The 13,237-nt window shown below is 44.9% G+C and overlaps 1 protein-coding gene across 3 annotated transcripts in view; it reads right to left on the reverse strand.

The window, feature by feature from the left end:
* COG3 (component of oligomeric golgi complex 3) overlaps positions 1–13,237 on the reverse strand; it is a 50,483-nt gene that overhangs the window by 23,235 nt on the left and 14,011 nt on the right. For all 3 annotated transcript variants that reach the window (XR_008330389.1, XM_053387872.1, XM_053387871.1), the window contains exons 6-11: positions 11,524–11,616; positions 10,649–10,774; positions 9,263–9,343; positions 8,441–8,484; positions 5,547–5,673; positions 4,504–4,595 (exon numbers count right to left, since the gene is read on the reverse strand). Coding sequence is in view for 2 of the 3 variants with exons in the window: in XM_053387872.1 (XP_053243847.1) it covers positions 4,504–4,595; positions 5,547–5,673; positions 8,441–8,484; positions 9,263–9,343; positions 10,649–10,774; positions 11,524–11,616 (563 nt within the window). In the remaining variant the exon portion in view is untranslated. The remainder of the gene's footprint in view (positions 1–4,503; positions 4,596–5,546; positions 5,674–8,440; positions 8,485–9,262; positions 9,344–10,648; positions 10,775–11,523; positions 11,617–13,237) is intronic.

A 13,237-nucleotide genomic window follows, 5' to 3' on the forward strand; every position in this document is an offset into this window, starting at 1 on the left:
ACACTGGCATCAGCCGACTTGACTAATAGATTGAAATTTATATGACTGACTGATCAAGTCTGCAATTAATGTTTTGTTTTCAGATGATGTAAGCAACATCATACGAGGCAGGAAACTTGGAAAGGGCATTCCATGCTATGAGACTGAAGAGTTTTCGACACTGATCCAAATATTTCAAAAAGCAACAGAGGTTAGGAGAGGCTCAGAACTTACAGGGTTAAGAGTTCTGAGTGATGACGCCTCACATTCTGAGGGCGGGCTTAGAACACTGAAGGGAGTGGTTTCTCTGTGTCTTTCAGTGTGCGTGTTAGCTCCGTTTAGAGAGCAAGCGACATGTCCGCTCTTTCGCCAGGCAGGAGATTTATTGCTGTTGTGTTTTGCTAAGGAATAAAGACTTTAAGATAAGGAGACTGCTGCGTTTCAGCCTGAGTTATTACCACACGAAGAACGTTCAAGCTTCTGTTCCACTGTGTTTTACGCGCTCTGCTGAGTCAAAGGTCCCAGGGGGGAAGACCAGAGCTGCGCAAGAGAAGTGTGCCGGACCCCTGGACGTAATTGACCCCGAACAGGTTATGGTGGTCAGCAATAAAGATAAGCAACGTTCGTGCGTGTGAGGAGGCTGCAGCCAGAGGCCAGCTGATGAGACGCTGGGAAGTGAAACTGCAGGCAGAATAGGCTGAGGAGCAGCCAAAGGCCAGCTAAGGAGTAGCTGGTGCCAGCCAGGAGTTCGCTGGGAGGAGCTGTGATCTGCCGGACCGGGAGGTACCTGTAAGTAAGCTGGGCCCCCGGGGAGAGATGGCAGACAGCCAGAAGTCGTCAATCCCTGTTGGTAAGATGGACGGGAGCAAGCCCTGGGCCGGGAGAAGGCAGGCACTGAAGAAAGCAGTGGGAGCCAGGCGAGAGGGGGCTGAGAATTGCTCTGAGGAAGCACCAAGAGGCCCAGAGGGGGCTGGAAGTCCAAGAGGGGCTGAGGAATGCCCAGAAGGCCCAGAGGGGGCTGGGACTGTGTTGGAGGGCTGCCGGAATGCCCCAATACGTGAGCTGCGTGTTGGAGAGCAGCTGAGAGATGAGAACAGCTTTGCACCAGAGAATGGGGTTGCAGGCCATTCCAAGGGTCTTGAGAGTGCCCAGGCTGTTTGGCAGGAGCTGGAGGGGGTTTGCAGAGAAACCACAGCAGAAGCCAAAGGCCATTTTCCCAACGGCAGAAAAGCCTCAAGGAGGAGTGCTGCTGGAGAGGTTGGGGGGGCAGAGAAGACCAAAGGCAAGTTTGCAAAGTTTTCCACTAGGCGATGTTTTGTTTGTGCTTCGACTGAACATCTGCGTCGGAGCTGCCCACAGAGAGCAAGGAAGCCAGGGCAGGATGAGTCCAAGGTCACTTCCCATGGGAACCAGCCGGGTTTCCATGGCAACAGCGCAGGCAGGCGTGAGAAACAAAAGACGCTACGTGCTCCAGAGAAGGGAGGAAACGTTTATCAGCTGTCTGCGTCTATGGCAGTTTTGGACAGCAACAACACCTGCAGCGAAAGCCCCAAGGTCGGGGGCAGCAGGAAGTCAGTTGCTAAGGCAACAAAGAAGGACAACTCCAGAGGGGGGAGAGTCCTACGTTGGGTTGTTGACTCGGCTGCGAATGCCCATTTGGTAACAGCGCCACCTGATGGACAAATGTGGAACTGCAAGGCTGTTTCAACTGAGAAAACAGTTCAATTTGCTACAGGTTCACAGGGACGTGTAACCCATGTTTCTAACATGTTTGTCTCTTTTTTGCAGGCTGAATTGAAGGTTTATGTTCTCCCTGAGATAAAACATTGCCTGCTATCTGTACCATGCCTTTTACAGGAGGGATATTCAGTGAGTTTTGAAAAAAATGTTTGCACAATTTCCAGAGGTGGAAAGCAACTGGTACGTGTTGAGAAAAATCAGAACAACCTCTTTGTTCTAGAAACACCTCTGGAGGGTGAGGGGAATATTGGGAAAGCCACTGATCACACTCATGTGTCGTGTGTTTGCGTGTGGCACAAGAGAATGTCACATGGGTCCTGTGAGGACGTCCAGATGTTATCAGAGTGCACCAAAGGTTGCAAGGTAAAAGAATGTGGTAAACCTTTGAATTGCAAGGCTTGCAGAAAAGCCAGAAACAAGGGATTTAATGATCCCAGGGTAGAGAGAGTAACCACAAAGCCTTTTGAGCTTGTGCACGCAGACCTGTTTGGGCCTATGCCTCAGCCAAGTCTGGGCAAAGCCAGGCATCTGCTGATTTTGATCGATGATTTTACTAGGAACGCATGGGCGTTCACGCTGAAAACGCAGGAGGAAGCGGCGCAACTGATCAAAGATTGGGTTGCAGAGGTGGAACTGAGGTTCTCCACCAAGGTGCAAGGTTTCCAGTATGACCGTGGTTCTGAGGTCACTGGGTCTGCTCTAAAGGGTTTCTTTCGCCAGAGGGGGATACGTCACAAGGTGACTTCTCCTCAGGAGAATGGCGTGGCAGAGCTGAGGAGTAAAGCTCTGGTTCGAGCATCCGAGATTCTACTGGATGACTCTGGTTTGCCCCACAGTTTTTGGGGGGAGGCGGTAAAAACGGCCAATTTCACGATGAACAGGTGCTACAATGCAGTGGTAGGTGACACCCCGTATTTCCTGCTTCATCGGCAGAAGCCGCTTGTGCATTTCTTTCGCACTTTTGGTAGCAGAGCCATGGTGCCTGTACCAAAGTTTCTGCAGCAGGAGGGTGGCCCAAGGTACCAGGAAATGATCTTCTGTGGATATGAGCCTGCGACAAAAGGGTGGAGATTCGCATATCCAGAAGGTGATCAGACCAAGCTTCTGGTCAGTAAACAGGCTGAGTTCTTTGAGCAGGATGGTTGGGCAAGGCGCAAAGCGCGCTCTGACGCTCACTCAGATTGTCTGTCTGACGCTGAGGAGGAAGGAGAGGCAGAGCCTGAACCTGCTGGTGGAGACCAGGTCCCTGAACAGAGTAGGGCGTCTCCACAGGTTGTTAAGGGAGTGTCCAAGAGTGAGCCCTCATCTCCTGTGCGCATAATGGAGAGAGCTCACAGACGTGTCAAGTCAGAGGGGGAGTCTTCTGATGAGGAAGACGCACACGCTGGCCCCAGTGGGTCGGGAGGAGCACCCCAGTTTGTGCCCAGGCGGTCATCGCGGGCTACAAAGGGAATTCCACCTGAGAGGTTTCAGGTCACAAATGCGTGGGTTGGTTTCGCACAGTGCGAACCTGAGGTTTGTGAGGTTCAACAGGTGCCTAACAACGATGCCAGGAAGGGGCAGAAGGCAATGGGGAAGGTGTTGAACACTCAGAGGTCCTCTCAGAACGTGATTCGAGAGGGGGTGTTAGGAGAGGCTCAGAACTTACAGGGTTAAGAGTTCTGAGTGATGACGCCTCACATTCTGAGGGCGGGCTTAGAACACTGAAGGGAGTGGTTTCTCTGTGTCTTTCAGTGTGCGTGTTAGCTCCGTTTAGAGAGCAAGCGACATGTCCGCTCTTTCGCCAGGCAGGAGATTTATTGCTGTTGTGTTTTGCTAAGGAATAAAGACTTTAAGATAAGGAGACTGCTGCGTTTCAGCCTGAGTTATTACCACACGAAGAACGTTCAAGCTTCTGTTCCGCTGTGTTTTACGCGCTCTGCTGAGTCAAAGGTCCCAGGGGGGAAGACCAGAGCTGCGCAAGAGAAGTGTGCCGGACCCCTGGACGTAATTGACCCCGAACAGAAGGAACACTAGTTTTTTTACAATAGAAGACACTCAGCCAGCTGAGCTATATTAGGAGCCATATTAGGAGTCTTGCTCTCCTGGCTTCAGCAAAAGGAACCCGAAGCCAGCGGAGCACAGCGGGAACTCGCGCTGCACTCCGAAGGCTTCAAGCAGCTATCCCTGAAGCCTGGAGAGCGAGAGGGGTCGGTACGCACAGACCCCTCTCGCTCTCCAGGCTTCAGCGAAAGCAACACGAAGCCCCCACAGCATGGAGGGAGCGCTCCCTCTGCGCTTCAGAGGCTTCGCGTTGCTATCGCTGAAGCCAAGGAGCCTGCATTCGCTCCATAGGACGCACACACATTTCCCCTTTATTTTTGGAGGGGGGAAGTGCGTCCTATAGAGCGAAAAATACGGTATATCCAACAGAACGTGCTTAAGACAGGGCTCCCCAAACTTGGGTCTCCAGCTGTTTTTTGGACTACAACTCCCACCATCCCTAGCTAGCAGGACGAGTAGTCAGGGATGATGGGAACTGTAGTCCAAAAGCAGCCAGAGACCCAAGTTTGGGAAGCCCTGGCTTGGAACATTCCTCAGACCCTTAGAACCCTCTGCAGACTGTTGTGTGCATTTAAAGAAGCCCACATGTTGGGGGACATGGAAGCGGGACCTGCTGTTGCCCCCCCACCCACGCCCCAAGGTTATGCTTGCATGCTGAAGCAAATGCACAAACAAGAATTCGAGACATCCTTATGTGAACAGTGTTGTGCAACAAAAAGCGATGTCACGTGTGATACCCACTCCAGCTTGGGTGTTGGTTTTGTGAAGAACTCATCAAACAGCTGGTGTTCATCCTGGCACACATGGACCATAAAAGCACAGCCACTTCGTACCTGAAATGAGAGTAAGCAAAAGGGCAGCCCGTGTGTATTTAGAAAGAAAGATGCAAATGATGCAAGTATTTAAGTTTGGTAAATGCTATTTATATCTGTGATGGTCCAAAACACACTTCAGGCAACTCCCCGTTTAGACTGTGCATCAGCGGGATGTGTGTGAGTCCACCCTGCTCCCCTGCAGTGCCAAAAACGGCCTGCAATTTAAAAAGCATTCATACAATCTCTTGCGGCACCTTTGGGCAATTTTGATTTCATTAGCTTAGGAACGCTGGGAGACAGGGACAATTTTATTTTCTTTATATCAGGGTATTTTGACATGCAGAAACGGCTGCAAGGCAGACTGATCTCTTTTTTTCTCTCAAATAATATTTATTATTTTCAGTAGATAAACATAGTAAAAAAAGAATAGATTAACAATAATAAAAACAAACAAAAAATAGGAGAAAAAGAGAAAAAAGATACATACAACATATTACCACTTAATTAATTAAAATTAAGTACCATCCATCTTCATAAACATAGTGTTTGAATTCCTCGAATCTCTTCTATCCGAATTTCTTAGTAATTATATGTAGCAGTTTCCAATATCAGAGTTTCAAAAGACTATATCACAGTCCTAATCATATTACATAGCTTTCCTTATCGTACATTTTCTTATTTATAAATTTAATTCCATCTTAATCCTAGGCCTAATTGTTTCTTTTAAGTGGTTACATATCTTTAATATTACAATACTTATTCAAATAGTCTTTAAATTTCTTAGGACAGACTGATCTCCAGGAAGAAGGTGAGAAGCCAGTAGTTTGAATTGAAAGCTGGCTCGGGTGGGGTGGGGTGGGGCGGGGCGTGATTGAATTATTAAATATTTAGCAAACATTGCTGATTTTCTAATGAATTCGAAAGGAATCCAAGGTTCAAGAAAATGCAAGTTCACACAAAGCCTCTTACCAGAGCACAATGATCTCTGCTGTTTCGGTTAGTTAATTCTGTCACAGTGCTAGTAATACTAGGTCCTAGTAACAGCTCCCTCTGATCAAGGTAGCACTGATGGATTTCATTTAGCAGTTGCCGGTACCTAGACAAAGAGGAGAGTTAGGAAGCATCCGTCTTCACAGGAAGGTTTAATTACCTATTGCTGCTTTAGATAGTAAAACTCATGCATTCTTATCACTGATGTGACAAATTTGTCTGGGAGGAATCCCTTTAGACTGCGAGTGTGGTTCTCTTTAACAATATAAGACAACCTTCCCACATCTCTCTAGGGCAGGGTTTCCCCAAACTTGGGTCTCCTGCTGTTTTTGGACTACAACTCCCATCATCCCTGACCACTGGTTCTGCTAGCTGGGGATGATGGGAATTGTAGTCCAACAACAGCAGGAGACCAAAGTTCGGGAAACTGCTCTAGGGCAACGTGCCACAAGGGACAACAGGGGTCTTATTCTTTTTATAGTTGCATTAAAAAAACCAAAAACATTTTGGTAGATGAAGCTTGTCCTTTTTTAAAAAAAAAAAATCTTTATTGCATTTTAACAACAAAAACAAAAAAGACACATCGAAAAACAAACAAACCACCAACACCATACAAAAAAAAGAGAGAGAGAAAAACAAGAAAAAAGCATTTCAAAACACACTCTTTCTTTCTTTCACTTATTTCCTCGACTTCCACTCACCTCCCTCCTTGTATTCCACTTCTATTTAGCTGATTTCAACAAATTCTTTCCCTCTTTCTTTCTCTTAAATCTCAATTATACATAACATAATTTTCTTAACCTTATTTTAAGCTTAAAATTAAAACTTATAAGTACTTAACTTAATAACATTTCTGCTAAATCCATAAAGTGTCAATCCTCCGTTTCTCTATCCCTCAAAATAATTTTTTTGTTAGTTTCATATATACCTTAAATTTAATATATACTTTAATAAGAACTTTAAATTTCCAATCTTCTTCCCTCAGCTCCCTCCCTGGTTTCAGACACTGCCAGTCCTGTCCGTCAGTTCCCTATATTCCTTCAATCTGGAAATCTGATGTCCGAGGCCCTTAAGTCCCCTCCAAGCCCCTTCTGCAGATTTTCTTCATAATCCTTAACGTCAAATAACAGATCCCAAGAGAATTCCATCCTGATGTTACGGTCGTGTCTTCTGAGCACTCCAACCAAATTTCCATGGCCAAAACTAAAGTCATATTTCAAATTATCTCCAAATTCAAGAGCCCCCAAACCTTCCACTCCCTCCAAATACCAACAGCCTATAAGTCCCTGTGTAATAAAGTCTTGCCAACTTTCCATCTTCACTCCAGGCCAGAATCCAGTTTTCAAAATCCGACTTTCCTCAAATTCAGTCTTGAACATCCTCAATTTGTAGTCCTCAGTTTGGGTTGTGGGTTTGAACTCACGTTTTAATTGTGGGTTTAGCTCAGTTTGTTTCTGTGGGACTAAAATTCCCACTTTTGTTGTTTTAGGTTCTGTAGCAACAGCTACTGCCAAAGTAGGTTCCTGTGACAAGTTAACATTAGTGCTCATTTCTTGTCTGTACTCAGGAATTTCCTGTTCGCATTTGTCTGTTTTTAAATTCCTGTCATTAAACTTCTTATGTAGTTCTTCCAGTGTATTATTTATCTTAAACAATAAGTTCACAATTTCTTCAGTGAGCAACATTTTCGGTATTTCAAGGTCAATCTCTAGTTTCCCAGAAAACTTATCTTTCCAGCTGCACACACTCCTGCAATAGTATCCTAGGTCTCCCACTAGAGGGACACAGTTTCCATTTGTATCACTTAAAGTTACTTTTCTCCATCTTGAAGAACAGAAGGGGACGGAAGAAACTTTGTATTTTTACTAACTGTCAAGTCCATTCTGTCAAAAAGTCTTTTAAAATAATTCTCCAAATGTCAAAGGCAGCCCGTTCCCAGGCTCAGAGCAGAGGTCTTTTAATTTCATATAGCTTATTAAATTCAAAGTTTCCCCCCTACTTCTTCAAAAGGGGGGGGGGTTGCCTTTTAAACGATGAACGTTAAAACTTTTAACAAAACCTTTCAGGATTTTAGCTTGTAGGGTCTTTGTTTCAGTCTATCTACAAAAGCGGAAGGCGGACTTCCTATTTGAGCCTCCCCGCGTAGTTGCCAAATTAATTATTTCCTTTTTAATGTCCTCCAATTAAAATTAAAGTCCTTTTTAACCCTTTTTCTTTTAAAATCTTCCGATTTGTTCTTACTTACTTTTAGGATCGAATTGTCCATAGGAAAAAGTCAGCGCTCTCCGGCAACGGCTGTGCGGCTTCACTCCGTGAGAGAAGCAGTCTGTTCGCAGCACCGCGCCGCTCACCCTCTCTCGCTCCAGAGACCCGAAAAATCAAGGTCTCCCCGCGAGTAGGGGGGCGCAAAAGGTGCCCGCCGAACCCCAAGTTCACAGGCTTCACCCGCCTGTGATTTCTGGAGGGTCCCCGCTTTCGCCGCAGCGCAGGACCCGATCTCACGGAGCTAGTTCCTCTGGAGATCAGAGGAGCTCCGCCATTTGCCGATGGCGCCAACCCGGAAGTCCGGTAGCTGAAGCTTGTCATGCAGGCGTGAGATAAGTGACGCATACTGAAATTTCCTCTTCAGTTATTAAATATACAGAAGATCGATCTACCTTTGCCCTTGGCCACCTTCTCTCTTTTTATCCCCCCAAAAGAAAAACCTACTCTAAATAAAAAAGGAAATGGTGATTCTACTGTTACAACACACCTTATGCTGGCCCCCGACATATCAGATGAAGACTAAATCGACTAATATTTCTGCATTAGACTCAATATTTTTCAAGCACAAAACACAATCCTTGCCATTGACTTGGTTTCTGCATACTCACTCTGGCATCTTCTCAGACCGCTGCTCTATTTGCTCAATAAGTGTCTAAGGAAACAAGAAGGAAAAAAATGAGAGCATTCTGATGCTTCCCTACACAGGGATTATTAGAAACATTCAAGTACAGTGGTACCTCTAGTTACGAACTTAATTTGTTCCGCAGGTCCGTTCCTAACCTGAAACAGTTCTTAACTAGAGGCTTGCTTTCGCTAATGGGGCCTCTTGCTGCCACTGCGCCACCAGCACAGATTTCCGTTCTCATCCCAGGGCAAAGTTCTCAACTCGAGGTAACTCTTCCAGGTTCATGGAGTTTGTAACCTGAAGCGCTTGTAACCTGAGGTGTTTGTAACTCGAGGACCACTGTAGTCAGTCTGTTGGCCCTTTTTCTTTTTCTAAAGAACTTGGAGCACACAGTGAATATGAGAGTAATTCATACTTATAGGCTTCTTCCAAACCATAGGCACACACAATAGTATCCTCAAGAACTGGATCAGGGATTCGAAGACTACAAGCAATGTCGTAGTGAACATATGTGTAAGATATTACACTGTTACACTATAAGACTTACAGTGTTTCCCAAACTTGGGTCTCCAGCTGTTTTGGGACTACAATTCCCATCATCTTTGAGCACTGGTCTTGCTAGCTAGGGATGATGGGAGTTGTAGTCCAAAAACAGCTGGAGGCTCAAGTTTGGGAAACCCTGCATTATAAGAGTTTGCGCATGATTCAATAGTGTACAACATAGAAATTCCACAAAGGTGACCAACCCTTCATTATGAGCTTATCTTTGAGTACCCCTTCCATCTACCATAGTTTGGTAACTTACTCTGACTTTGGGTGCAGCAGCTCTGAACTTCACATAAAATAACGTGAAGGCATTGTCTGAATTTGGTACAGCTGAAGGGTCCTGAAAGAAAAGAGAGAGAAAGAAATGTCATTCGCAATATGAGCTTACTAAACAATAAACTATTACACAGTGACTGCAAAAACTCCATACACTGTAAAGGTAAAGGTAAAGGTAAAGGGACCCCTGACCATTAGGTCCAGTCGTGACCGACTCTGGGGTTGCGGCGCTCATCTCGCTTTATTGGCCGAGGGAGCCGGTGTACAGCTTCCGGGTCATGTGGCCAGCATGACTAAGCCGCTTCTGGCGAACCAGAGCAGCGCACGGAAATGCCGTTTACCTTCCCGTCGGAGCAGTACCTATTTATCTACTTGCACTTCGTGCTTTTGAATTGCTAGGTTGGCAGGAGCAGGGACCAAGCAACGGGAGCTCATCCCGTCGCGGGGATTTGATCCGCCAACCTTCTGATCGGCAAGTCCTGGGCTCTGTGATTTAACCCACAGCACCACCCGCGTCCTTCCATACACTGTACTGCCATGCATATAACTAGATGCCACCGGGAAAGAAGGACACAGAAGTAGTAAACTGTGCACCCAAGGAAAATATAAGTGGCATGCAGACCTCTTCAGAAAAACAGCCCTCTAGGCAGCCTCCCCAGCCAGGTTTAATTTGTGAAATTTGCATCCTTCTCGTTTGGGAAATTCACATCCATTCCAGGCAGCTGTGCAGTGAATTACCTCAATGTGGAAGCCCAGTTAAAGTATTAGCATATTCCCCCTAGGCTGACTGGAGGCTGAGGTGCCTTCTCTATACTGTACAATTCTGTACAATTCTCTCCTGGTCAAAGAAAATAAATACAAATTCTCCCTTTTGCATATCTTCTACAGTCCTGCCACCTCTCTCCCTAAAATAGGTCCGTTGACATTCTAATGAGTCACCCCAAACTTTTGCAGGCTACAAGATTGCATCTTCATTGGATTCATGGAATCACAGAATCTTAAAAGAGTTGGAAGGGACCCAAGGGTCATCTAGTCCAACCCCCTGCAATGCAGGAATCTCAGCTAAAGCATCCATGACAGATGGCCATCCAACCTCTGCTGAAGGGGACTCCACAATCTTTCATGTTCAATGGATTGTTGAGGAACAAACACATTGTTCAAGTTATTTACACACCACAGAAGTCCGAACATCATACAAGTGTGTGTTGGATAAGACAACTACTAAATTTGCCAAACACCCAACATGCTGCTTCAGAATGTAAAAGTGCAACGAAGAATCACAATAAGAAAGGTAAATTATTTGGGAGATATTCCCAAGATATTTTAGTTCAAAAGAAAGACCGACTCACTACTGGTTCTTCCAACTTACCCTTTTAATTAACTGGTTTGTGAGGTTTTGTAGTGTATTCACAGTGTATGTTTTCATGAGGTGCATAGCTCTTGAAAGACATTGTTTGGACTTTGCAAAATACACAGGATAATCCCTAAAGTTTGGCTGGAAAATAAGAAAAAACAAGCTAAGAAAAAGTGAACTGGAATGGACACAATACATCTTCATCTTTGAACTGAACAAGGTTATTTCTGTCTTGCGCTAAATGCACATCTTTTAAGAATCAGGAATAACACGATTTATCCCAGGAAAAAGCAAACACTCTTGTATCAGCAGACTTGGTTTCTCAAAAGAAAAGAGATGGACTGAAAGGGAATGATAGGAAGCACACTGGCTTGAAATATGCAACGGAATGAGGAACAAACGCGGATCCTTTTAGGAAACTAACCACCAAGGCTGCCGGAGGTTTGTGCGAAGAAGTTAATAAGCCCACATTCTATACCAAGGGAATTGTATTCAGAAGTTGTGTGATTGTGCTAGGGGGATGTAGAGGAGGGGAAAGAAGAGAAGAAATGTTTGCTAACTCCCTCCTCCTCTCTGTAGCCTGTCTCATGAAAAGCTGCTGTGAATGTTGGGGAAACCTCTGTAACAGCATGGGAGACGGCATTGGGATCTACTGAGGAAAAGGAATTAGCTAAAATTGCTCCCTTCCCCCAGGAGTACCCGCTGGGGCAGAGTCACTTCCATCTACAGAATGAAGTGTAGGGATTTAATCCATAAGGATTGTCACGGAAAGCATGAGATCCCTTTTCCAGTTCTGTCACTGCATTTCCTCAATTTAAAAACCCATGGGAAACACAATTGTGTACCACAAAGTGATGTAAACAGGGACAAAAAAACTGAGCCCAACTTACATGCGATGAAATATATGCAATACAATCATCAAGTTTAGCCAGCATAGGGATGAAACCATCACTGTTTACTGACAATGTAGGGGAATTCAGTTTCTTGAAAAGAGAAAAACAACGTGTGATATAAGTATCAGTAAGAAGAACAACAAAAGAAATCTGCATTCAGTACTATTCATTACAAGTCGTCCAATAATTAAAAGAACAATCAAGGAAACTAACATTAAGGACAAGTATTTCATCCAATCATGTCCCATGCCTCAAGTGATTAACATCTGGGTGGCTGCACGTTCTCCCCCCCTGATATATAGGGTTAGATTCAGACTTAGAAATCAGAAATTCAGAAATCAATGAGACTTAGGTTAGTCATGACTAATTTAAGTCCAATTGATTTCAGTGGGTCTACCATAAATATGACTAAGGCTCGTGTCACACTTTAAACCAAACCATGGTTTAGTGCAGGCATAGGCAAACTCCAGCCCTCCAGATGTTTGGGACTACAATTCCCATCATCCCTGACCACTGGTCCTGTTAGCTAGGGATGATGGGAACTGTAGTCCCAAACATCTGGATGGCCGGAGTTTGCCTATGCCTGGTTTAGTGTAAGCGTATGAGTCCAGTCCAACTGCTGCTGCACTTCCATGAGCTAAGCCATGGTTTGGCTTTGCATTATTGTTTGAACCAGAGCTTATTCTTTGTCTTTTCACTGGTTACAGCTTGTGGTTTGTCTGCAGTGAGACAAATCATGAGCTCAGGTGGGGGTAAGGTTTTTCCCCCAAGTGAAAAGAACACTCCATTGCTGTCAGCCCACTCTGCACATTCAAGCTAAGGTACGGGTTGGTGTAACATTATTCCAAGATGCAACCCATACTATTTTTCTCTTAAAACATCCTCAGAATATGTTTCTTCTCACCAGCCCATGGAACATAAATGCATTTCAAAATTATTTTCCTCAAATATCACCCAGGATGCTCTATATTAATACTCTCAAACTGCAGCAACCAAAAGTTCAATGAACATGGCAAACGGTGCCCAAAGTGGGGAACCGTACCTAGTTCCTTACTATTTATACTCATCAGTATCTGCTTACTTACTGTAAATTGGTTTAAAATGTTTTAAGTAAGCATTTTCCTATGCGGAATTTTCCGAACTTTCGGCATAGTCACAGCATCAAGAAACATGAATAATGGTGGTCCACAATGGTACCAAATAGTATGGGAAACAGCCCTACTAGAAAAATTAACTAATAAACTGAAACTGACACGGGGACAAACAGAAGAAGACGCCTTCACCCCGGTATGGCTTCCCTTTATCACATACACAACCCAACAGGACAATGACAATAATCCACCAACAGCATACAAATCAATATGGCTAACCTGATCCAAAACACACACACACCTCACTCACACACGAAAACAAAGATCACCACAGCCAATCACAAGCAAACAATCACACCCTAGGCCAACCCCAACCTCTCTCACCACCAAAGGAACACAAGTGAACAACACAAGCAACGCCGACACCAAACTCTACATACATTAAACATAATAGAAACACCGCCACCCGACCCCACCCCCATCCATCTTCCCTCTCTCCACCCCCCCCCCTTTCTTTTTTCTTTCTTTTTTCTTCTCCCCCTAATGCCTCAACAAATGAAACGGATTTGTAAAAATGTTACATGGAAGAAGAAGAAAAAATATGAGGCACTACACTTCTG

The sequence above is a fragment of the Podarcis raffonei genome, chromosome 5, assembly GCF_027172205.1.
Source record: "Podarcis raffonei isolate rPodRaf1 chromosome 5, rPodRaf1.pri, whole genome shotgun sequence".
NCBI lineage: Eukaryota > Metazoa > Chordata > Lepidosauria > Squamata > Lacertidae > Podarcis > Podarcis raffonei.